Raw genomic sequence first — 25926 nt, forward strand, 5'->3', positions numbered from 1 at the left:
CAATCACAAATGGCATCTCATAAACCATCTTATAAGATAAGGCAGAGAGAAATAAAAAAGTATAAAACTACATTGTGTTGAAATTAATACCAGTCTGGATACAAAACACTTCACCTTCAGTCCAAATTCCCTTGCTAGCCAGTTGTGCTTCCTTAGGCAAGTCAAAGTATCTCTCATCTTCTCTTTTTCAATGTGTGTAAACTTAATGAGATAAAGGAAATGAAGGCATATGTTGACTATAAAGTCCTCTTTAATATTAAGTGTTATTTGTGATAATAGAGAAAGAGTGGAAAGTTTATGTGTTGACTTTCTCTTATACCTTGAAGCAGAAATTTGCCATGGGTGACAAGGGAGGAGGCAACCATTCAGATGTGACTGACTTCATTCTTGTAGGCATCAGGGTCCGTCCAGAGCTTCACAGTCTCCTCTTCCTGCTATTCCTGATTATTTATAGGATGGTCCTTCTGGGGAACCTTACCATGATTGGCATCATTGTGACTGATCCCCGGCTGAACACACCAATGTATTTCTTCCTAGGAAATCTCTCCGTCATTGATCTCTCCTACTCCACTGTTATTGTACCCAAAGCCATGGTCAACATACTCTCTCAGAAAAAGACCATATCCTTTGCAGGTTGTGTGGCTCAGCTGTTCCTTTATGCACTTTTCATGGTAACAGAGGCCTTTGTTCTGGCAGCCATGGCCTATGACCGCTTCATTGCCATCTGTAACCCACTCCTCTACTCTGTCCGTATGTCAAGAAGTGTCTGTATCCAGTTAGTGGCTGGTTCCTACCTCTGTGGTTGGGTCAGTTCCATCCTTCAAATCAGTGTAACATTCTCCATGTCTTTCTGTGCCTCCCGAGTCATTGATCACTTCTACTGTGATTCGAACCCAATTGAAAAGATCTCCTGTTCCAATATCTTTATCAATAAGATGGTGTCACTTAGTTTGGCTGTCCTCATTATTTTGCCCACAATAATTGTTATTGTAGTATCTTACATGTACATTGTGTCCACAGTTTTAAAGATCCGCTCCAGTGAAGGGAGGAAGAAAGCCTTTTCTACCTGCAGCTCCCACCTGGGGGTTGTAAGTTTGCTCTATGGAACTGTCTCCTTCGTGTATCTCACACCTCCAAATAATCCTGAACTCCGTAAAGTGGCTTCCGTATGTTACATTTTGTTCACACCTATGTTGAATCCTTTAATCTACTCTCTAAGAAATAAGGATGTTAAAGATGCCATGAAAAAAGTCTTATGGAAGAAAAAAGTTTTGCTCTAAATTTTGCTTTACTGTTTCTAGCATCAATTAATTTTGCCTGCCTGATCTATATTAGGTATTTAAGTTCATTTTTTAAAAAAGAAAAAAATCCCTTAACTCTTCTATTCCACAGCAGAAATACTTTCCTATAAAGTATGCTCCAAATAAATTACTCACTTTTTACTCAAGGCAATGTTAAATTTGAAAGTTTTGGACATTTATGAAAATTTGCTGTGTTTCCACAAACAGTTATGTATTTGTCATTCTCTTTTCTTTCTTGAGATTGGGTGGATGGAGAAGTATATGATTTTGTTGTTTCTCTTTCCTGTATGCCTAAGTAAAATTTAGATAGAGAAAATACTTTATGTAATGATTAACTTGGAAACTGTGTGTCTCAACTGGTTTTCATGCAACTGATACATTGTATAAATGGTACTTTTTTGTTTTGTTTTGATGACAGGCCAAAGATGTGATAGTAAATGTACATGATGAAAAAAAATGGAAAGGAAAAATAACCAGAGTGCTCTTTGTCAAATTAAAGGGGCTGAAGAAGAACAAACATGGAAAAATTGCTTTGATTTGTTTTATATCAAGACATATTGTTTAGTGTTCTCTAAACTACAGTCATCCCTGCTTTGCTCTAATGTAATGAAAACATCTTATGATGTTTATGTTTTTTAGCTCATGCCCTCTATTTTCTGGGTAATATCAATTATTGGTTATAAATATGCAAAGTAAAAGTTCTATATTGAAATGAAATCACCTTGAAAATCTCAGTTAAAAATATCACAGGACCTTATAAGACATTTATGAACAGTTATATGTGCATGCATATATGTGTTTGTTCCTATATATGTGTGTGTATTAGTTTGATTATGGTATGATAAAAATGTGATTAGTCCTAAATGTCAAACGTCAATTGATAAAAAGGGTAGTTGAGAGACCATTCCAAAGCTTTGACAGGTAGCAAGGGAAGCCAGGTTTAAGAAAAAGTTATGCTAGAGTTATTGTTCTGCACGTCATTTAAGTATTGCTTCAGATAAACAATTATAATCCCTACATCTAGAAAATGTTATCATAGACAAAAATTAAACTTAAGAAATAAAATACAACTTTCAGTTTTGTCCATAGCTTGGCATTGTGAAAACCTAAAATAAGTTTTTTTTCTGTAAAATAAGATCTTTTTTCTGTTTTTGTTTAGATAGCAAACCTCCTTTGATGCATGCACAATAGCATGCATCTTTGTACATTGAATTTTATTAGGAGAAGGGACTTACAGATAATTATTTTTATCAAAGAGATAAAGAGGGAAGCTAAGAGACTTAATAAATTAAGGTTATATAATAAATCAACCACTCATTCTTAAACCTGTCAATCTACCATTTTTCTTGATGCTTAATTTTTAAAAATACCACTTGAGAGCAAAATAGGAAACTAATTCATTTTGGAAACTGATCTTTGGTATAGATTTTTATTAGTCTGGAAGATTCCTTTTTTTAGGCTTAGGTTTACTTATTTCCTTTGAATGCCCATTAGCCTTAGATTGTCACTCTTTGATATATCTAACAAGTGTAGATTATTAAGGACTATGGGGAAAAGGCAATAACATATTGGATAAAAATGTAGCCTAGATCCATTTGCTTTAGTTTTAAATATGGTGAATTGCATTCTGTGTTTTGTAGCCATAACAGATTTCAGTATTCCAGTACATAACCTCACAAATGGCAGTACTTAAACCACTCCAAATGTTCAAAGAAATCTGAAAAAGTTGAAAATCCAAGGCAGAATGCTTTTGAAGGTATTAAATTCCACTATCTCCTATTTCTTTTAGTTGCCATAAACATTTTCCTTGGTACATTTTTTCAGGGTTCACATGCTTTGTATGAAAAGTGGTGCCTAATTTATAACTTTCTTGTTACTTGTGCCATCAAGATTCCATCAGGACAACCCAATGTCATATCAACATTTTGTTGGTTTTTATTGAGAAAGTAATTTCTTCTTGTTTTTTAATGATGTATGGATTGCTTTTGTTCCTCCATCCAAGAGAGTTTGAAGATCACATTCTATATCCTATATATCCTAAGTTGTGGTTTAGAGGGGACTTTAAAACTGTATACCAAAATCCATGTGAAAAAAAATTAATATTGTGATACAATCTCAAAAGGCTGAAGATTATAATGGGCATCTCAAACACTCTTATCATGTTTGTACTGCGTTGTTTCATCTTCCCCGGTTACAACTTTTTGTACTGAACATATATTGATTGTTCTGTAACATAATGTGTGGCACTGTCTTTGAATTTGGTATTTTGTTGATGTTTACCATATTTAGTACATCAATGCAGAACTTTGGTGAGAGCATTTATAATAATTCATTTCATTACTAGAATGCTTAGATTCTTTGACTCAGATAGTTGCAAAAGATAAGCACCAAATTAAACTTTACAAATGTAAGTTAAAATTACTAAATTAAACATTGAGTGCTACTACCCAGAGCATGCTCCATTTGCCTTACCTTAAGATAGTTTCAATTCCTTACTGTGAAGTTAAAATTATTATGGCGATTAGAGTAGCTAAACTGATAAGGTATTGTAAAATGTTTTAATGTTGAATTGGTATTGGACTATGTTATTCTTACTCTTGTAAATTGAGAATGGGATGTCACTTTGCCGAATCTCAGGATACCAGTATAGGTTTTAAAATAAATAAAATTCTGAATGTTATAAGCTATTATCCTAGTGATCTCAGTGAGGACAAAACTACTGTTAGGAGTTGGAAAGGGAGAGGAGGAAGATGAAAGATATGGGTTAAGAAAAAAAGCAGGGTGTCCTAGAACTGAAAACAACACGAAAAAAGGAATCAATTTCAAATCACTTCCTAATTATTCCAATTTTGTTAAAAAAGAAAAGACAAAACAATGAAACAAAAACAAAAACTTTAACGTAAGATTGATTTCCATATTACTTTTACAGAATATGGCTTCTAGATTTTTGAAATAATTTCTTCTTTCTTTATCAACATTTTAAAAGCATCTATTTATTCACAGCTTTTGGCCCTCTGATATCTGGCATCAGTTTCCTCAACAGATATCTTATAGTTAGGTTTCTTTTGTGAAAAACTACATAAATTAATTTTGGATGACTTGAGTAACAGATAAATATTTAGAAATATGAATATTTGATAAAGGCCATTCTCACTGGAGTTAAGTGATATCTCATTGTGGTTTTGATTTGCATTTCTCTGATCTGTACCCCCATCATATGCCGAAATAAAAAAAAAAGAACATGTAATATATGATTCCATTTATATAAAATTCTAGAAAAAGCAAAGGCTCTACAGTGACAGAAAGCAGATCTGTGGTTGCCTGGAGACTGGTAGGGGGTGCCAGGGTGGGGAGAGAGGGAGGATTACAGAGCAGCACAAGCAAACATGCAAAGGTGATTGATATGTTCACTATCTTGATTATGGCGATGGTTTTGTGTGTGTATAAATATGTCAAAATTTATTAAATTGTACACTTTAAAAAAAATACATATGAATATTATTTAGCTCTGGCTGCATAGGAAGAAGATGAGTTTCTACTGAACATTCCAAGAGAAAAAATTTTCAAGCAGAATCCAAATTTGTTAAATGCCACACTATTAGAAATATTTACTTCAATAAATTTCAGACTCTTTTTCCCTCTGTTGGAAATTTTAATTCCAGTGAATGAGACTTAAGAGTTCTAGTTTTAAGCATGTGTCCACTGATTTTCTTGGGGAGGGTGAGCCTCTTAATTGAAGCTCCAATAACCTATAGACAGCTACAAAAAGCTAATTGTTCTAAAATAGGGTGATTTTTATAAGGGAAATTTTATGGTGAATAGATCAAATCAACAATTCTCCTAAACATTCATTTATTTTACTGTACAAATTCTGTATACTTGTTTCCACGTATACAATTCCCAAACTTCCAACCTCTAACATAATGTCTATTCAAATCTATACAAACTATTGTAACTCTATCCCCTAAAAACTATGACCCAAAATATTGTTCATTGCTCTATTCAGTTCATAGTCTAAGATCCCTGGTTGATTGCCATTTCTCTATTAATTAGTTGAATATCCTGTCTTAATATTCTGTAATCTATACACCAATGGTAGGTCTGACTCTCATCATCAGTACTATAATCAATAAGTAAAATTTATAAATATATCTATATTTACATATGAATGAAAAAACAATACAATTCAATCAAATATTAAAATGTTTGAACCTTCCTACAGTCCTTCTTTGCGAAAGTAGCCAACAGCTCATAGTGCTTATTATACATTTCTTACTTCTCTTTTATATTTGATGTTCCCTTGCCTTTGATCTCAGATGCTCAGTCTTCTATGTTTAGTGAGTTTATTCTAATCTCCACCCCTAAATGATCTGTGCTTTGGACGGTCTTAGTTTTGTGAGCTACCTGTAGTATACTAGACACTATTGTTTGCCTGTATGGTAGACACTTTCTTCTTTCTTCTGAAAAGTTTCTATCATCAGTGGAACATCTTTAGTTTATTTTTGTTCTAGTGTTTTCATTCTTTCTTATTGATAACTAGTTTAGGCATAATGGGAACATATCCCATTAAAATATATTTAAATAAGATGTAAGAAATAGTCTGTTGAAGAGTTTGGGAAATGTAGATATTTATTTTTCCTTATTTTAAATGATGCAGAATTAACAAAAGAGTACAGCTTCTTCCTTACCTTTTGGACTATATGAGAACAGAGAATAAATTGAGGCAGGATTTCTGTTGTTGTCAGGTAAAAACAAAGTGATTGTGTTGTTTTATGTTTAGCACAAAGGAGAAAATGATTCAGATACATATTTTCAAAATATATTCTCAAGCACCAAGTAGTTTTTTTTTTGCTCCAAGAAGGATCGCATCTATTTTACTAACTACACCTAAACTCATCATTTGATTAAATTATAATAAACTAAGGTGACTTTCAAGAACCCTATCTTTTCATTGGTCAAACTATAGAATAAATGCAAAGAAAGTGTTGAATTTATTTTTTTAGTCTTTGCTGGTGGCACTCTTCTCTGCTATTCCTCTTGTGATCTGTATCACATGTCATATAATTTGATAAGAAGCTCCACTAAATTCCATTTGGCCCTAATCACTTTATTAGTTCTTACTGTATGTCATGGATCAAATGTATATGGTTACCAGTTTCTTCAGCCTCATACTACAATTATATATATATTTAGGAAGTGGAAACACACTATGGATTTTGAGGTTCCATGGTAAAAGTCATTCCCTGTCTTGCCCTTTCTAATCTTTCATTCTGATGACCAGCTTGGGTGACATTCTGGGTCCTTAGGAGTTCATGATAATTCTGAGACAGGATCTAAATATCCCAATAAGTCCACAAAATGTTTAGGCATATACTTTTCTTCAGTGTTTGGTCACCTATAAATTAGCCACCAAAATATTTAAAGAAAGTTTGTTGGAAGAATTTCAGTTTACACATTTGGTAGTAGAATGGGGTCCTTATTCAAGGGTATGCACAGTTCTTCATTCTAGTGACTATGTCAGAATTGGGAGATGGATTTGTTCTGAATCATGGTGGCTTTAGTTATGTCTCTGTTGATCAGATCAATTCTCTCTCTCTTACACACTTATTTCATTCCTAATACCCCATGATTAACTAACTATAGGTGGAGACCACTATACCACATCAATCTTTTTGACTAATAAGCCAAAGCTGCAACTGTCTTGTAAACCAAATCTTCCACTATTACCCCTGATATCTGGGCGACCATTTAACTTTATCCCCTCTCCACCAATGTTCTTAGAGAGAAGCATCACACATCACAGGTAATTTGAAAGTTGCTGGTTGTTCTGTTAGTCACTGCCAAATGGAAGATTTCCTAACACATCAGGGGATACTTAATCAGGGTAAATTATATAATTATGAAAGTAAGCCTTCTTATTTGATTAAGGGTTTAATAAAATACCTTTAGGAGTTTATTAATATGATGTTGGAGATAATTTTGGAAATATCCTTTAAAATATTCTATTTAATATTTTAAAATATTAAAACAAAGAAATTCTATATTAATTTTATTAACTCTGAGGAGGGTGGGAATATACAGCATTTTTCCAGTGCTTCTCTATTAGTCTGGTCTGGGAGAGAGAGTCCTACCTAGGAATTTCACTTGGTTAATGTTAAAAAATGAGAAGTTTGAAGATTTGTCATGAGGTTTATATGGCCAAAAGCAGAAATCTTCAGTCAACAACACTTTTGTCTCTTAATTAATTTTGAGATATGCAATGGATGCCTCAAAGTCTCCTTTGGGGTAGACAATGGAATGAAAATAATACTGGGCTTGATTTTAAAAATATTTTCTCAGCATGATCTAGCAGTTACAGAGAGATCATAAGGGGAGATGAAGATCACACAAAACCATTAGCAGAGGTGAGAGCCACTGGCAAAAATATAGCAGTGACAAATTTCATGGTGAGTTGATTGAGAGACATTTTTAAAATGTGAGGTCTAGCATCAAATTTTAAGTACATTTCTATACTCTTTTTCTGTTTCCTTTAACCCTTTGGAAAAGACTGCTTTGCAAAATAGGAGTATGCTAGTGTTGCTGTGGGAAACTAAGGGACAGGTAGTAAAGGGTCATGGAATCTTCAAGAAATTATCTCTACCTTAAGTTCAGGGTGCTAACTTCATGGTTTGGGAAGACAGTAGTTTCAGTAGCCACTGAAAAATGGGCAGAGGACCAAAGTTTACCTGAGAGTCACAGGTGGGAGACAGCTGACAACTGAGAGCAGGCAGCACGTGAGATGGGCTCCAGAATGGACTTTAGACAAGCTCTGTTCCTCCAGTATTTCAGTACTCAGCATCAGGATTACTTTACTGCCATCTAAACCTTTGAAATAACTAACTGTTCCAAAGGTCTCTTTAATATTAATAGTAAAAGGAGTAGTTATAATAAAAGTTTAGAATCACATATTGTACGTGGTTGTTATATATATGCCTCCTTAAACATGAAACAATTCTTCAGTCTTTCTTTGACATACCTTGATTTTTTTTCTTTATATTAAGCCAGTTATTTTATAGAATGCCCCCTCAATTTGTGTTTTTCTTTTGTTTCTTTATGATCAGGTTCAAGTATGTACCCTTGGCAGGACTGTTACACAAGTGGTGCTGTGTTCATATTGTGTTCTCTCAGGAGGCACACAATTTTCATCTGTCCCATAACTGGTAATGCTTACTTGATCACTTGATTAAAATAATATCTGCCATCATTCTCCCCTGAAAAGTTTGCCTTTCTTTTTGTAATTAATAAATATTTTTTTCTTTTTCTTTTTTTTTTTTTTTCTTAGAGACAAGGTCTTACTCAGCTGCTCAGGCTGGAGTGCAGCAGAGTGATGACAGCTTACTACAGTCTTGAACTCCTGGGCTCAAGCAATCCTCCTGCCTCAGCCTCCAAAGCAACAGGGAGTAAAGGATTACACCACCAGGCCCAGCTAATTGTTACATTTTTTTGTAGAGATGAGGTCTCGCTCTCTGCTCAGGCTGGTCTCAAACTCCTGGCCTCAAGTGATCCTCCCACTTTGGCTTCCCAAAGTGCTAGTATTACAGGTGTGAGCCACTACATCTGGCCCCTAATAAGTATTTTGATTGACTACTCTGAGACTATATAAATATTCTAGCTCTTGATAGATGTCCAAGATGGCTGATTAGAGACATTGCTTGTCAGACAGTCGTGGTGGGAAGGCATGATGTCAAATATCGGATAGAGAAAAAGGAAGAATTGCAGCTCAGGTGTGGATCACAGAGATGGCTGGAGACCATATGGAGAAAATTGCAAAACTAAGAAAGAAGATAAAGAGGAGACGATATTGGCAAGGAGCAAACCCAGAGAGCTCAGAGCCCAGTGAAAGAGTAAGGGAGGATTCCCCACCTCCTCCTATGTGCCTTGGGTGAACAGTGGGACACTAAGTTTACTGCAGGCTTTTTCACCCTCCACCAGCCCAGGCATGGCAGCGAATAAGTAATAGTAGGGTGAACCAGTGCATCCCATGAGTTTGGGCAGCCAGTAAAGGGCTACCCCTGGGAGAGTGCCATGAGAAGCCAGAGTTCTGGCTTTCTCCCACCCAGACACTTCCTGCCCTGCTCCTCCTTTGTCTACTGCAACTGAGAAAGCAGTTTGAGCTTGGGCTGACTGGGAGCCACAGCCTCTCCCCCACCCATTACAACTGTGAGCATAGTTTGAGCTCACAAGTTCACAAACAGTTGCATCTCTCTGGGGGACACACATCCCTGGCTGAAGTCTCCATGGAGAGTGGGATCCACCTCCTTCCCTTGAGGACTTGTGGTGGAACCGGGGTGTACAATTTGGGAACTTCCTGCCTACCAGCATTTCTCAGGGTCTCTTGCCAATGGCTCAGATAAGCAAGCCAGTCCAGGTGCCCCCCAGGCATGAGAGGGGTGTAGGGGACCCAGGGGAGAAGTCTGGGAGCTGGACTCAGATGGCAAGGAAGCCCCTATGGACATACCTGATGAGAAAGTGTGGCGGAGCTGAGGAATGGAGATCTGGGCATCTGGGAGTGCTGCCATCCCTTCTGCTGGAGAACCACCATATTAGATAAGGGAGTGGCATTTGGAGAGGCATAGTCTAGCTCCTGGTTCCGTGACAGCCCAATGCTTCACACTCAGGCACACTTGCTGACCAGGTTCTGTGGCCTCTCGCCCCACTCATTACTACAGGGAGAGCAGTTTCAGCAGACAAGTTCAGGAGGAGCCCTTTCTCTCCCATGAGTGCATGTTTCAGGCTGAGGTCCCCACAGATAGTGGGGCCTAAACCTCTTCCTTTAAGGACTTGTTGTGGAACAAAGATGCACAATCTTGGAAGTCCCTGCATGCTGGTGTTTCATGGAGATGCACACTAGTAGGTCAGACACACAGACTGGGGAGAGGATTGAGAGCTGGACTCAGGTAATGAGGGAGCACACATGGACTGAACTGACAGGAGTGTACTGTGGGGCTCCAAGGAGTGGCGATTTGGGGGAGTGCTCGCCCTTCCCTGCAGAAAAATTGTGCTACTGGATAAAGGCAGAAGAATCCCAGCCCAGAGTGGTGGCACTAAAGTGTTTAGGCCCCTCCTCTGGAAATAGCCCTCCTGGTTTGGAGAGCTCCTCAGGAGAGCTGACCCTCCTACCAGCAGCTCCCCCTGGTGGCCGGAAAAGCAACTTCTGAGCCCTGCCAAGGCTTTGCAATGCCTTTTAGGCTCCTGCAACCCAGCCACTAACTGCCTTGCTCCTCCCCGCACCTCAGTGGTGGTGGAGACCAAGCAACCCCCCTGGGAGTTATAGGGTCCCTCCTAAAGCTTGGGCCATGCAAATGCTCCAGCTGAGGGACCAGAGTCTACCATGGTCCCAAAAGAGTATCTTGGCAACTGGCTCTTTCACATAAACATCAACCAATGACTGGGAGAACAACTATACAGTTCATCATAGCATCTTCCAACTCAAGCAAGCAAGGAGTGGCTAATTTGTACTTACAAGTACCACCCACCTTATTAGAGATGAAGCTGGGGGATCCAACATAATTCACATTCCTGGGAAGATGCAAAGACAGCAGGACATAGGCACACCCAAGAAGTTCATCAAACCTGCTTGAACACCCCATAGGCAACTTGGGGCCAGCACTTGTCTCCCTGGCACAGTCAGAGATTGATATTTGAGGTCCCAGGGACAGGCCCACAAGCCAGACCCAGTACATCCAGGACTGGATCGAGAGGCCAGATAAGAAGGAATCAGTGAAAGAACTCTGGAAATATGAACAATCAGAGCAAAAGGATAATCTTAAATGTTAATGCATTTTATGGTAAAGTTTCAAAATACAAGCAAAAACTGATAGAAGTGTAAGGAGAAATGAACAAATATAGTCATACCTTGGCATCTGTAGAGGATTAATCCCAAGACCTTTCTGTGGATACCAAAATCCACAAAAGCTCAAGACCCTTATATAAAAAGTATAGTATTTAGCTATAATAAAAGCATATTCTCTCATATACTTTAAATAATCTCTATATTACTTATAATACCTAATATACGTAAATACTATGTAAAAGGTTGTTATTTTATATTGTTTAGGAAATAATGACAAGAAAAAAGTCTGTACATGTTTGGTACAGATGCACCCATTGTATGTCCAACTACATTTTCAACCCTTGAGTAGTTGAATCTGGAGATGCAAAACTCACAGAGACGAAGGGGCAGGTGTACATATGCATAATATGGGATTTCAAACCTTTTTCTTAATAATTGATAGAGGAGTAGACATAAAATTGGTAAATGCACAATATCATCAGCCAACTTGACCTAGTTGACATTTATAGAGCATTCTGCTCAACAACAGCAGAATATACATTTTTTTTCATGTGCACCTGGACCATTTACTAAGATAGATTGTATTCTGGGTTATAAAAGAAGTGTCAATGAATTTAAAGGTATATAAGTCATGAAAAGTATGTTGCCTGATCCCAGTGGGATCAAATCAGCCTCAATGACAGAAAAATGTTAGGAAGATCTACAAATATTTGAAAAGAAAATACCACACCACATCTAAATAACTACAGGTCAAATAAAAAATAAGAAGAAAAATCAGAAGGTATTTTGACCTGAATGAAAATAAAAACACAACATATCATAATTGTGGAATGCTGTAAAGCAGTGTATAGGCAGAAATTTCAGGTCAAAGGTGTATATTAGAAAAGAAAGATCTCAAATCAATTATTTCAGTTTCCACCCTATAAAAGCAAAAAACAAAACAAAATAAAAACAAACAAACAACCAAAAAAACCCCCCAAAAAATAAAAGAAATTAATCTGAAGTAAGCAGAAGAGAAGATATAATATAGATCAGAGCTAAAATCAATGGCATAGAAAGTAGAAAATCAATGAAACTAAAAGATGTTTCTTTGGGAAATTAATAAAATTGAAACCTTTTTTTAAAAAAAGAGAAAACACAACATACCAATATCAGAAATGAGAGTGGGTCACTAACACATATGCTTTGAATCTCTCTAACTGCTTCTTCTGGCTTCCTCTCTGCTTTTAAGGGCTCATGTGATTACATTGGACACACTCAGATAATCTAGGACAGTATCCCTCTATTAAGATCAGTTATTTAATAATCTTAAATACAGCTACAAAGTGCCTCTTGCCATGTAACAATATAACCATAGACAGACATGACACCACAGAATGAAAGTCATGGGGACCAAAATGCTGTTTTCCACAACCAGCCTGTAATATCAAGATGTGCTTGTTAAAAAAGGTTTCCATTGTGTGGGCAGGGGGGGAAAGGCATTTATTGAAACCTTAAAATTTGTACCCCTATAATATCCTGAAATAAAAAAAAAAAGAAAAAGAAAAAAAAGTTTTACAACCTAGCTTCTGGGACGATGGTGGTAGCAGTGGCAGCTTAGTTATTAGATTTCCCAAATATGGACATGAAAACAGAACAACCAGAGAGAGCAAAATGAAATATCACAGATATTACAGTGAATTTAGATGACAAAGTATGACTAATCGACCTCTAAATATAAGCAGGTGGGAACAAACCACCACCAATCTCGAAACCTAATATTATTGTCATCTGTGTGGGAGAAAGCAAATGGAAGAAATGAGATTTCTAACAGACATAAGAACAGACAAACTCAAAATAGCCAACAGATATTCCCTGGAAAGTATGGTAGACAATTGTGAGAATAGTAGCTGAAACTGGGAGAGGTTTTACCCACTATAATAGTAAGTCTGTGCAAGGACCACATGGTAAGCCCTAACAAAGGGCTGTGAAAGTCTGGCCCATATGAACTTTCAAAACAGGCCAGCTGGGCTCCATTTCAAGACATTGCCCTGAATTGGAAAGAAATGGTGCTATTCACCCCTCCCTTTGTCCATGCTCTTTACTATGTGATTTTGCTGTGCTTTCGAACTCAGGGAAGGGTGCTCTGCCCTATTCTTTGATTTATCCTTATCACTTTCTTTGGCCAACGAGATGTTAGCTTGAAAAGTGCCTGTGCATTTCTGGTTTTATTTGTCCCTCTGAACCATGACTATAAGAAGATGCTCAGGGTTGCCTAATGGAAGAGAAGACACATGCAGAGAAGAGACAAGTTGCCTCAGTCATCCCAGCAAAGGCAAGTCAACTGACCAACGACAGGTACTTCATAGTCAAGATCAGCAGATGTTACTGATGACCTCAGTAACATCAGGTTAATGACATTGAGGCTTTGTGGTTCTCTATACGTTATTTTTGTAATAGCTAGCTGATAAGTATGCTAAAGAAAATTGTATCTAGTCATTTTTATCTTGTACATTTATGTTCTTTATTTTTTTTTTTTTTTTTGAGACAGAGTCTCACTCTGTTGTCTGGCTAGAGTGAGTGCTGTGGTGTCAGCCTAGCTCACAGCAATCTCAAACTCCTGGCCTCAAGCAATCCTACTGCCTCAGCCTCCTGAGTAGCTGGGACTACAGGCATGTGCCACTATGCCTGGCTAATTTTTTCTATATATTTTTAGTTGTCCAGCTAATTTCTTTCTATTTTGTTAGTAGAGACAGGATCTTACTGTCGCTCAGGCTGGTCTTGAACACCTGAACTCAAACGATCGGCCACCTCGGCCTCCCAGAGTGCTAGGATTACAGGCGTGAGCCACCATGTCAAGCCTATGTTCTAATTTTTTGATAACTGGAATTTAGTATATGGTAGACTAAGAATGACTATAGTTCTACATGTTTATGTCTTTCAAGCTCATTACTTCTTTCATTACTTCTTGTATTTCAGTGAGATTCTGATATCTGGACCCTCAAACTTGTGGTCTGGCTAGAAGCACAGTATTCAGTCTACCAGAGGTGATAAGGCCTTGAGATAATTGTTGCCACTTATATTCAAATAGATTAACTTATTAATTGAATCTTGGTCATTAATTTTAATTATGGATACACTGGTGACATGGTCTGTAATATGTTTTATGATATAATATGCAAAATAGAATTCACTCTATAGAGCCTACTGTCCCACAAGAAAACAGGAACAATGAATCTAGAGAACATAAGACTATGAGCTGCCATGTAAAAGAAGCAATAGATAAATTCATTGTGAATGTAGAGGTATAAATTAAACAGATAAATGAAAATTACATAAAATAGAATATCTTGATCTAAAGCAAATTATTCTAAAGAGAAGTTGTTTCTAAAAAGACCCAGAGATGGTTCAAGGTAAGCAATAAGGGTAGATATTATTGTTTTCTTATTGTCTCTTCCTATGTGACCCTCTTAGGATGAATCTGGAACTTTCCCTTGTTATCACCATAATTGACTTATTATAATCTCCCCCCAGAGGAGTCCCTTTCTACCAATCCATGCTATAATTACCAGAAATAGTTGCAATAGAGCCAACTAATGGCACCACCTCCTGCTGTATTCCCACAGTACATCCAGGACTACCACTATTCACTGGTGATTTTATCTTTGTCCTACTTAAATTTCCACTTTGCTTTCATCATTCTCATTCTAAGGCTTATAAAATATGCCACACAGAGGAGAGGAATGCTCGTGTAGTATGATTCTACAGGTTCAGCGGCATTTTTTTCAGTTTCAATAAAGAAATGTTCATAGGTCTGGAAGAGGCCTTAATAGATCCCCTCTTCCATCCTCTTTTCTCTGGAAATGGGTGCATAATTACAGGGGATTTTTAGGCAAAACACTGCTAAGGAAATGAAAAAGCATTCTTAGTTGAAGAATTGGATATTATTAACCTATAAGAAAAGCCTAAAACTGAGATGAAAACTACATATTTCAAAACAAGGTTTTTATATCTTGTGCTAAACTTTTATTTTTTATTATGCTTAATTTTATCATTGTCTTTAATTTCCTTTATATATTTTACAAACTTTTCTGTCTTTCTAGAACAACAAATTTTGTATCCTTCCATCTACCAGTAGAAAATTGCTCAATAGACGTAAAGAAAGGTATTCAGGTAAGAGATACAATAAATTTGTTTATTTCAGTGAAATAATTAGTCATCCATCAGTATTTTTTGTGTGCTTTATCAAATAAAAATTATTTTATAGTTGGTAAAATTTGCCTGTTCAAAATTTTTATAAAACCCTGTATGTACCTTAAAAAATAATATCCCTTTTCTTGAAGAGCAGATCACAACATACTGGTTATTTCATAATAAATTGAAGGTGGACAAGAAAGAAAAATGCAATGCATTTTTACTTTGAGACAAAACTGATCTCTAATACTTGTGTATTTCCTTATTCTGGCTGGCATAGAGTAGGTAGCCAACAAGTGTACAGTGACTAAATGAATGACTAAATGAATACATATTATCATTTTCAAAACATTAATCTCAAAACAATTAATCCCTGATCTCTGGATATTGAGAGATATAGTTTCAGACAATATTTTGTAATTTGATTAATAAAACTGGGAGCCAGAAAAAAAAAAAAGAAAATTTCTTGCTAAAATACTTACCACCAAATATCCAGTTGTGCGGAATGAATTTGGTAGTTTTGACAAGGCCTTCTCATTTACTCTAAAAATTTCTGATTTTTACCTTATTTTATTAATCATCTGTATCTCATGATGAGCGACTGAAATTCCTTTGTTAAATCTTCATTGCTTTATCTCTAGTTTTATGGTAATATTTAAGTACAATTATCTTTGTAGAAGTTAACATGGGCACCTAGTGCTTTTCTGGACAAGAAATTTAATTAATATTATTTAAGTGTATTTCAATATGGAACAGGAGCTGTGAGGTAGAGAAGAGATCTAAGAATCACATTACTGAGTTGTTACCAGTTTTCTCCTCTTGCTAACTAACTTGCTAACTTTTAAGAAAAATTAGTTTTGGGAGTAGAGGAAAAAGATCAGGTAATGAGAAGATGAAGACAGCAGTGGGAGCCGAGGGACTCGGGGGAAGATAAAAAAAAAAAAAAATAGAAAGGTCAGGTGTGTGAGGGATGATATGAACGATAGGCAACTACTTATGGTGACTCTGCCATTCATGCCAAACCAAAAATATTAATAACACTTTTTAGGTTATTTGCTGCTTTTGATAAACCACATAATCTCTCCCATCTGCTAAGAGTGGGATGGTAAAAGTCTGAATAACAGAAAAAAATGACTGTGCCATTACGTTTATAAATCTTGTTCTAAATATAGATATCATAAAATTAGCTTTCAGAACTGATAATATTTTTCCTAACCAAAAATTTGGCCAATTCATTGTTTTGAAGTTTCCTTTTCTCCAGCTGCATGGGAGTTTAAGATTAAATTGGATTCTTGACATATCAGTACAGAGATTTGTAAGATTCATGGAATTCTCCTTGTAGCATGTCTGAACTTTGTTCACTTCAAGAAGCTGACAATGTATCCTATTTTTAAAGTTTTTAATTCAGAATACTCAACTAAATCCCTTGGTAACCTATTTCAAACTATCACAAACCGTTAATATTGTATTGACCTCTATAAATGCCTCATGTCTATTCGTAGAGTTTTAAATCTAAAGATGAGAACAAGTATTTATACATCTTTCAAAACCTTCAGATACTATTTATTAAATTTACCATGTAAATCAAGTGAGGAGCCGATATAAAGGAATAATGCTCTAAGAGTGAAAGGCATATTGTTATAATGGAAAGAGCACAGGATTTAGAGAAACACATTAGAAAATGATGAACTTCATAACATATTTTTGTGATGATGGGCAATCTCAATGTATCTCATATTCAGATTCTATAAAAGGGTACAACAATTCACACGTAAGAGAATTGAGTGAAAAAAAAGATGACAGCACGCATTTCATCTTCTACAACAAAAAATGGATATTTTTATGACACCAAGATATAGGTAGAGAATTCAATTTTTAATCTTATCTTGTAACTCCTAGCAGGTTCTTACCATGGGTGACAAGGGAGCAGGCAACCATTCAGATGAAACTGACTTCATTCTTGTAGGCTTCAGGGTCCGTCCAGAGTTCCACGTTCTCCTCTTCCTCCTATTCCTGCTGGTCTATGGCATGATCGTTTTGGGGAACATTAGTATGATGGCAATCATTGTGACAGACTCCCAGCTGAACACACCAATGTATTTCTTTCTAGGCAATCTCTCCTTCATTGACCTCTTCTACTCCACTGTTATTGCTCCTAAAGCCATGGTCAACTTCCTGTCTGAGAAAAAGACAATCTCCTTTGCAGGTTGTGCTGCCCAGTGCTTCCTTTTTGCCCTGTTCATTATAACAGAGGGGTTTGTCCTGGCAGCCATGGCCTATGACCGCTTCAGTGCCATCTGCAATCCTCTTCTTTATAGTGTGCACATGTCAAGACGCCTCTGCACTCAGCTGGTTGCTGGCTCCTATTTCTGTGGCTGGGTGAGTTCCATCCTCCAAGTCAGCGTAACATTTTCGGTGTCTTTCTGTGCATCTCGAGTCATTGATCACTTTTACTGTGATTCTTATCAAGTTGAGAAGATTTCCTGTTCTAATCTATTTGTCAATAAGGTAGTATCTCTGAGTTTGGCTGTCCTCATTATTTTGCCCACAATAGTTGTTATTGTAGTATCTTACATGTATATTGTGGCCACAGTCTTGAAGATCCCCTCCAGCGAAGGGAGAAAGAAAGCCTTTTCCACCTGCACCTCCCACCTGGGGGTTGTAAGCTTGCTTTATGGGACTGTTTCCTTTGTATATCTCACATCTACAAGCAATCTTGAACTTCGCAAAGTGGCTTCAGTATTTTATGTATTGGTCACACCCATGTTAAACCCTCTGATCTACTCATTAAGAAACAAGGATGTCAAGCAAGCTCTGAGAAAAATCCTATGGAGCAAAAAAGCTTTATTCTAATTATACTATCTTATGATTTCCTCAATAATGGACCCATTGATTCTTTCATTTTGATTTGCTTTTAATATGGGGTTGAGCTTGAGTCACTTAAGGATCCCTTAAGTTGGCAATTCCACAAATGAATTATTTTCATTTAAGGAGAAATACTTATCCATCATTCACTCTTATTTAAGAACAGTGTTATATATAGATATCTTGGGCATGAATAAAATTTGCAGTCATTCTATTAAAAGAAATATACTTCTTACTCTTAATTGGTTTAACTTTAAGATAGTGGGAGAAAGATTTTATTTTATTTTATTTCTTCTTTTCCTATTGAAATGCTGGGCAGAAATGTTGGTCTGGTAAGGATGTTAAACTCAGAATGCATATTGTCTTATGATTAGCAGAAGCACCAACCCAGGGAAGGATAATTTTTGAGTTGAAATATTTAATTCTGTTATAAAATCTATTCATAGTGACTTGATTGTAAGCCTGTAATTCTTGAATAAAATCCATGGTATAAGTTTTCATTTTTCCTGTGCCATCATGAGTTTAACAGAACAACTCAGTAAACCATTGGTGTTTAATTGTATTTTATTGTTAATTATTTTTAGTATTGATTGTTACTGATTTGTTATCCTATCAAAGAGATGGAGAAAAATATTTTATATACAATATCTTAAAAACTGGATACCCTAATTCACGAAGGAAAAGTCTTTAGTATTGATATCCTATCTTGAGGGGGCAAAATTACAAAATTGTTTCAGACAATTTTCACCAGTTAGTACTTGATAATTTTGCTTTCTTTGATAGTTGCAATGTATGTTCATAACTTTTACTGCTATGTATTTGATATTTAAATTATATGTGATCTCTTTGTCTTCTAAACATTTGTTGTATTGGTGCTGAACTTTAATAAGGGCATTTACATCTTTTTTGAGTAGTATTTTGTTGCCCCATAGCTATGATTTTCCTGATTAAAGGGTATGTTTTCAAATGCAAATTGTAAGTACTTCAAATCTCCAAATATGACATGTGTTTGATGAGATAAAATTGTCATGTTGATGGGAAGATGCAGAAGTGAGGGGATATTGTAAAATGTGTTGTATTATTTCATGTGTGTTTGCCCGCTTCTATTAATATAATATCAGAATATGGCAATATTGTCAATACAGTTTTTGAAAGGTATCAATGATCATAGTGAATATTATCCCAGCTCCTTTTAGAGGGTACAAAAGGAGGGGCAGCATAGGAAGGGATGAGGAATGGTAAAGCAGAAGTATCCTTGTATCTAACAAACTCTTAATAAAAATATGCTCCTCTTCCAATATATTATATATTCCAGTTAGGAAAATTCCTTAACTAAAGACAACAAAATTTTTTCTCAAGGTACAAAAGTGCTTTTTGTACTATACTGAATGTGACTTTACATTTCAAAAATGGATGTAATTCATTCCTTAGCAATATTGCCAATCAATCAATTAATATTATTTCACAGCTATCTGAACTTCAACTATAAACATCCCCTCTTCATTTGTTTTATTGAGTGTATTCCAGGTAGGTTTACTTGTTTGTAAAAATTGAAAAACTAGTTTGTAAAAATTGAAAAATCGGCTAGTGTAAGTAAGTAGCATATATTGGAAGAGTATGTGGAGCACATTGAATGAGAGAAAAGCTAGAGTAAAAGCCTTGTAATTTGGTAGAGACCAACACATTTCAAAGAATGAAGAAGCATGAACAGTTGAAGAATCTGCTACCAGAATCCGTCCTAACTGTGTGCTACATGAAAACGTCAGGAATTTCCTAACTTTTTTTTTTACTTTTCTGTAAATGTAATTTCTGATAGGGAGTAGCATGCAGACCAAATTTGGGATACTTTGCCTGCACTATACTAGGGGCTAGCTGGACCCTTGACTATGTTAATCTTAAAGGCATATTGGCACACCTATTAAATGGATAAAATTTAAAAACCTGACAATATCAGATTCTGGCGAGGATGTAGAGCATCAAGAATTCTCATTCATTGCTTTTGGGGATGAAAAATGGTCCAGCAGACAGTTTGGCAGTTCCTTAAGAAATTAAGTGTAGAATTACTGTAAAAACAAGCATTTGTGCTTCTAGGTATTTACCTAACTGATTTGAAAAATTATGTTCATGAATACTGCACATGAATGTTTATAGCAACTTTATTCATAATCACTCAAACCTGGAGGCAATCAAGATATTCTTCGAGGAGTGAATGAAACCTTAAGAATTCTGGAAGAAAATGTTGGGAAGACTCTTTCAGACATTGGCCTAGGCAAAGAATTTATCAAGAAGACCCCTAAAGCAATCACGGCAGCAACAAAAATAAACAAATGAGACCTGATCAAATTTAAAAGCTTCTGCACAGCCAAGGAAACTATCATTAGAGTGAATAGACAACCTATAGAATGGTAGAAAATTTTTGCTTTCTACACATCTGATAAAAAGCTGATTACAAGAATCTATATAGAACTTAAGAAAATCAACAAGAAAAAAATCAAACAACCTCATCAATAAATGGGCAAAGGAGATGAACAGAAACTTTTCAAAAAAAGACAGACTAATGGCCAGCAAACATATAAAAAAGTGCTCAACATCTCTAATCATTAGGGAAATGCAAATCAAAACTACATTGAGATATCTCTAACTCCAGTGAGAATGCCCCTTATAAAAAAATCAAAAACAAACAAATGCTGGCATGGATATGGAGAGATTGGAACACTCTTACACTGCTGGTGGGACTGCAAATTAGTACAACTCCTGTGGAAAGTACTTTGGAGATACCTCAAAGAGCTAAAAATAGAAATACCATTTCATTCAGCAATCCCACTACTAGGCATCTATCCAAAAGAAAAAAAGACATTCTATAATAAAGACATCTGCACTCTAATGTTTACGGCAGCACAATTCAAAATTTCAAAGATGTGGAAACAACCCAAGTGCCCATCAATGGATGGGCATTAATACAATGTGGTATATGTATACTGTGGAATACTACTCAACTACAAAATACAATGGTGATCTAGCACCTCTTGTATTATCCTTGATAGAGATTGATCCCATCTTTCGAAGTGAGGTATCACAAGGATGGAAAAACATGCATCACCTGTCCTTGCCATCAAATTGATACTAACTGACCAACACTAAGGTGCACGTGGTAGTAATACTCATTGGGTGCCTGTCGGGGGTGGGGGGGAATAGGGGAGTAGACCACAAATAATGAAAGCAGAACGCACTGTATGGGGGAGGGACACACTTGTAGCCCTGCTTGGGTGGGGCAAATGCATTTCATGCAACCAAAATATTTGTACCCCTGTAATATTCTGAATAATAATAAAAAAAAAGATGCGCTTCGATAGGTGAATGGGTAAGCAAACTGCGGTATATTCATACAATGGAAGGTTATTTAGAAACAAAAGGAACAAATTATTAATTCATGCAACAATATAGATAAATCTTAAATGCATTTTACTGAGTGAATGTATGATTACATTTATATGATATTCTGAAAAAGACAAAACTAGAAGAAATGAAAATAGATATGTAGTTTCCAGTGATTTGGGGAGGAAGTAGTGTTTGACTAGAGAAGCCTCAGGGAATTTTTGGAGTGTTGAGAATAATCTCTGTAGTTCTGTAGAGGTAGATATATGACACCATATGTTTGTCAAATCTCATAGAACTTCACAGCCCAAAGATTGAACCTTATGTATACAAGTTTTAATAAATGAAGTGGGCAATCAGGGGATCCTGGGCTGAAATGCAGACTCTGACAAAATCACACTGCAGTACAAATGTATGACATAAGCTCACTGAAAAGAGAAGGGAAAGGTGCTGGCCTAAGTAATTTTGGAAAACAGCTTTTGGCTAGAAACTATGAGACTAAATACAATAAAAATAGTGCATAAACACAGTACTCTGGCTGGTAATGTTGTTTCTCACAGGGGTACAGGTTTACAGTAGTGGACCTGTTGTGCATGTATACTGGTATTGAACAAGTAAATGGATAAGTGGTGAATTGTGAAGACTACCAGATTTATCTGTTGGAATGGAAAATTATAGATAAGCAAATGAGAAGACTAGAGTGAACCATGTGGTATGGTATTAGGGTTGGAGACATCAATACAAATTTATTTTAGATTAATATAGAAATAGATGGAAATAATCATAGATATGAATGTATACATGGGTTAGCATGTGTATTTTCTAGCTGTCTGTAGAGAGTCTGGAAGCAATGACAACCCAATAGCAACAAGCATACCTAATGCCTCGCCCTAGTTTTTAATACCACTCCCTAATAAAAGGAAACAGAAATATTTGGAAAAAATGGCTGACTCTCAGGTGAGGGCAAGGAGTATCCAAGAAGCCTTAAGCGTATTGTAGTGCCAAAGAGTAAGGAGTCTCTTAAAACAAAAAAGATGGAGTATTTTAAAATGACGCAGGAATTAATTTGAAAGAATATCCGATGGACAAAGCTGGAAAATTTGAGCAATTAATTAAATAACACAATATTGGATTATAACCCAAAGTATACAATAATATACATGAGTTTATAATACACAATAATTGATTAAATATATAAATGTGGGAGAAGAGGTGTATTTTCTAACATAAGAATTACTAATAATGTGTGAGATACTTTCAAATCTCAAGGAGGTGTATCTTCTGCCCTTTGAGTATAGGATGATCTTAGTGAAGTTTTTATAGACAGTGGAGTATGGAAGGTGTGGGAAATAACAATAATGGAGAAACCTAGAAAACACTCTTTCAGCCAGGCGATCAAGGTTAATATCATCAGTGATAAGCCATGTTAATAATGCATATGTGCTGCTATGATATGATGAGAATGGCATTTCATCTCTGTGGTCTTTCTCCCAAGCCCCATGTTTTCACTTTATCCAAGAGAAAAACACCAGAAAAAAGAAACAAAACAAATTGAGAGGCATTCTATAAAACATCTGACAAGTGCTCCTCAAAATAGTCAAGGTGATCAAAAACAAGAAAAGATGTATGTTTCCATAACGTGTGTGATGCACACCACCAGGGGATTGGACATTTTGGGGGGAAGGAGGGGGCAGGAGCAATATTTGTAACCCTAACAATATTTGTATCTCCATAATATGATGAAATAAAAGGAAAAAAACAATAAAATAATAATAAAAAAAAACAAAAACAAGAAAAGTCTGAGAAACTGTCAGAGCCAAGAGGAGTCTAGGAGATATGAGAACTAAACTAACGTGGTGCTCTGGATGGAATTCTGAACAGAATCCTGCAACAGGAAAAGGATATTAGGGGGAAAATAGTAAAATCTGAATCAAGTATTGAGTTTAGTTAGTAGTAATATACCATCATTGCTTCCTTGGTTGTGACAAATGTTCCACAGTAGTGTAAGGTGTTAATAACATGGGAAACTTGGCAAGGGGTTTGTAGAACTTCTCTGTTCTATCTTTGCACTTTTTCTGGAAATCTAAAACTATTCTAAAATAAATGATTAAATAAGAAGTACAAGAATATTTTTAGTAAGGAGAAATTAATATCAGGAAGACTGATATTCTGTTCGCTCCCTACAGTCCAACACGTAGGGAGCGAACCCTAACATGTCCATTTACAAAAGATATTTCTGTTTTTGACAGCAAACAATTATCCTGGGGTCTATCAAAACAAACAAAAGCATAACTTTTTGTAAATATAGAAAAAAGGAAAGTGAACATAACATATGGCCCAACATGTATTCATAATAAAAATAAGTAACTATGTTTGTCTTTATTTTTGAAACTGACCAAAAGGCCATGGTTTGACTTTGCCTCGCTTTGCTTGGTGGGGTGGCAACTCTGAAATGTGTCTCAGCTACTTAGAATACCTTCTTCTTATGTCAATGTCTGATGTCCAATATATCCAACATAGTGTTCATTACACCATTGGATATATTATAAAAGAATGTGACATGGATGATCTTTTGAGCTCCTATTTTCCTTAGCGTTCAAAATTAATAACCTCAGCCTAAAACATAACCCACTTCTTCATTTATTGACATTTGAAATCTAAAATCCCTAGACATGTTAATTGCTGCTTCCAGTTAAACTGAAATACTCTGTGTCTGTTGGTGGAAGATTTCTTCATTGGTTATTAAAATCCCAACAAAACTTGGAGCTTTAGAGATAGGAACTTGATATTTTAAAATGGATTTTAGGTATAAATGAGCAATACCACTGATATTTTTACTCCTTGTTCCTCAGAACCATGTGTTCTGCTTATCATTGTAACAGCACCATGCACTGGTTATATAATCAGAGAAAAGAATTGGATCATGATGGATAGCTTGCTTATCTTACTTCACTTGTCTCCTACATGGATATGTGATGGGATTTTCAATAAATTATTGTGTAATATAGTAAGGCTATTTCTTTTGTTGGGTGGTCAGGTACTTGAGAAGAGAAAGGCACCTGGAAAGCAGCTTGATTTTTTTTTTTCTCAGTCAATTTTCATAAGGAACTTTCAAAGAGGCCTTCAAAATGGCTTTAGGAAGAGCCAGCTGTGTGGCAGAAGCATGCAAACTGGGGGTGTGAATAACTTGCTCAGAAATTACTCATGAAATTAGGCCCTATTAGATTCCAGTCCCACTAAATAGAGAAAAAAATGTGTGTGTGTTGTGTGATTATGTAGTATTTCTGGAAATGGCCGATTTTGTGGTTTAGTTTATAGCATCCGTCCCAGGAAGGCAGTTCGGGATGCAAGGTTCCCTGGTGCCTGATAAGCAGGCCTTCGGACTCCACTAGAGCCCTTTTGAAAACCAGAAATTTTCCCCAAAATTTTTCAGGGAGACAAAGCTTTGCTTCAAAACCTAAGGTTCTTTATATGTGAAATACTATTGGGTCACATCATAGGCTTCCTGGAGCATTTTGATCAGCTATAAAAAGTTGTAGCTTCATTTTATCTACAAGATCAGAAAAGCCAAATAGCAGAGCCTGGACCATGTGGGTAGCTTAGGTTGTCTATCATACAAAGAGGCCCACCAACTGATACCTTTCTCTCTTAGTTTTAGGGAGCCCAAGAATTTGTTCTTTCATTTTGGATAAATAGTTCATCATGCTATAAATCCTCAAAAAGTTTATGGAGTTGGAAGGCCCTGTATTCTTCTACACACTCTAACTCTAACTAGGCATACATTAATTTTACCAAGACTTCTAAAGCACCTAAAAGGTTTTGCCCTATAAGTCTTATAAGCTTGCTGTTATTAAGACAGTGGAATAGTGTAAGTCTATTGAAGATGAAGCAGTTAAGATGCCTGTTAACTAAATTTTAGTACCAAGTCATGGAGCTGATCTGTTCCTAAAGCAACATACTAAAAGTTTATTGCTATCTTTGTCATACAAAAGCAAACTGCTTCCAGTGTATTCTACTTATAGAGAGTAAAATAAATTATAAGTATATGCTAGATGGATAGCTACATATTATATATTATGGGTTTTATTCTTGTAAAGAGACCACTTATGCAAAGTAGCTATGATTCATGCCATTTACTAATGAAATTTATAATAATACATGGCCACTATCTAAGATCCAAACATCTTTTGTATCAGAAGAAATCTCTATTTTGAGTCTTTAATGGTAGCAATGAATGGGTAGGTTTACAGTTAGATTTTCTATTTTGTCAAAACTATCAAGGGACTATGTGTCAGTAAAAATACTGCATAAAAACTACCCTCAAATCCAGTGTTTTAAAACAATAAACATTTATTTACTCAAAGACTATGAATCAGCAAT

The 25926-nt window shown here is 35.9% G+C and overlaps 2 protein-coding genes across 2 annotated transcripts; both read left to right on the forward strand.

Moving 5' to 3' along the window:
• Positions 1 to 338: 338 nt before the first annotated feature.
• Positions 339 to 1280, forward strand: LOC105865790 (olfactory receptor 9K2-like). The gene has a single exon (XM_012754636.2). It carries the CDS (start codon positions 339 to 341, stop codon positions 1278 to 1280), a length of 942 nt encoding a protein of 313 aa, XP_012610090.2.
• Positions 1281 to 17190: 15910 nt separating this feature from the next.
• Positions 17191 to 18159, forward strand: LOC105865628 (olfactory receptor 9K2-like). Its single transcript, XM_012754340.3, has one exon. It carries the CDS (start codon positions 17218 to 17220, stop codon positions 18157 to 18159), a length of 942 nt encoding a protein of 313 aa, XP_012609794.2. The 5' UTR covers positions 17191 to 17217.
• The last annotated feature ends 7767 nt before the right edge of the window (positions 18160 to 25926 follow it).

Source organism: Microcebus murinus, chromosome 10, assembly GCF_040939455.1.
Source record: "Microcebus murinus isolate Inina chromosome 10, M.murinus_Inina_mat1.0, whole genome shotgun sequence".
Lineage (NCBI taxonomy): Eukaryota > Metazoa > Chordata > Mammalia > Primates > Cheirogaleidae > Microcebus > Microcebus murinus.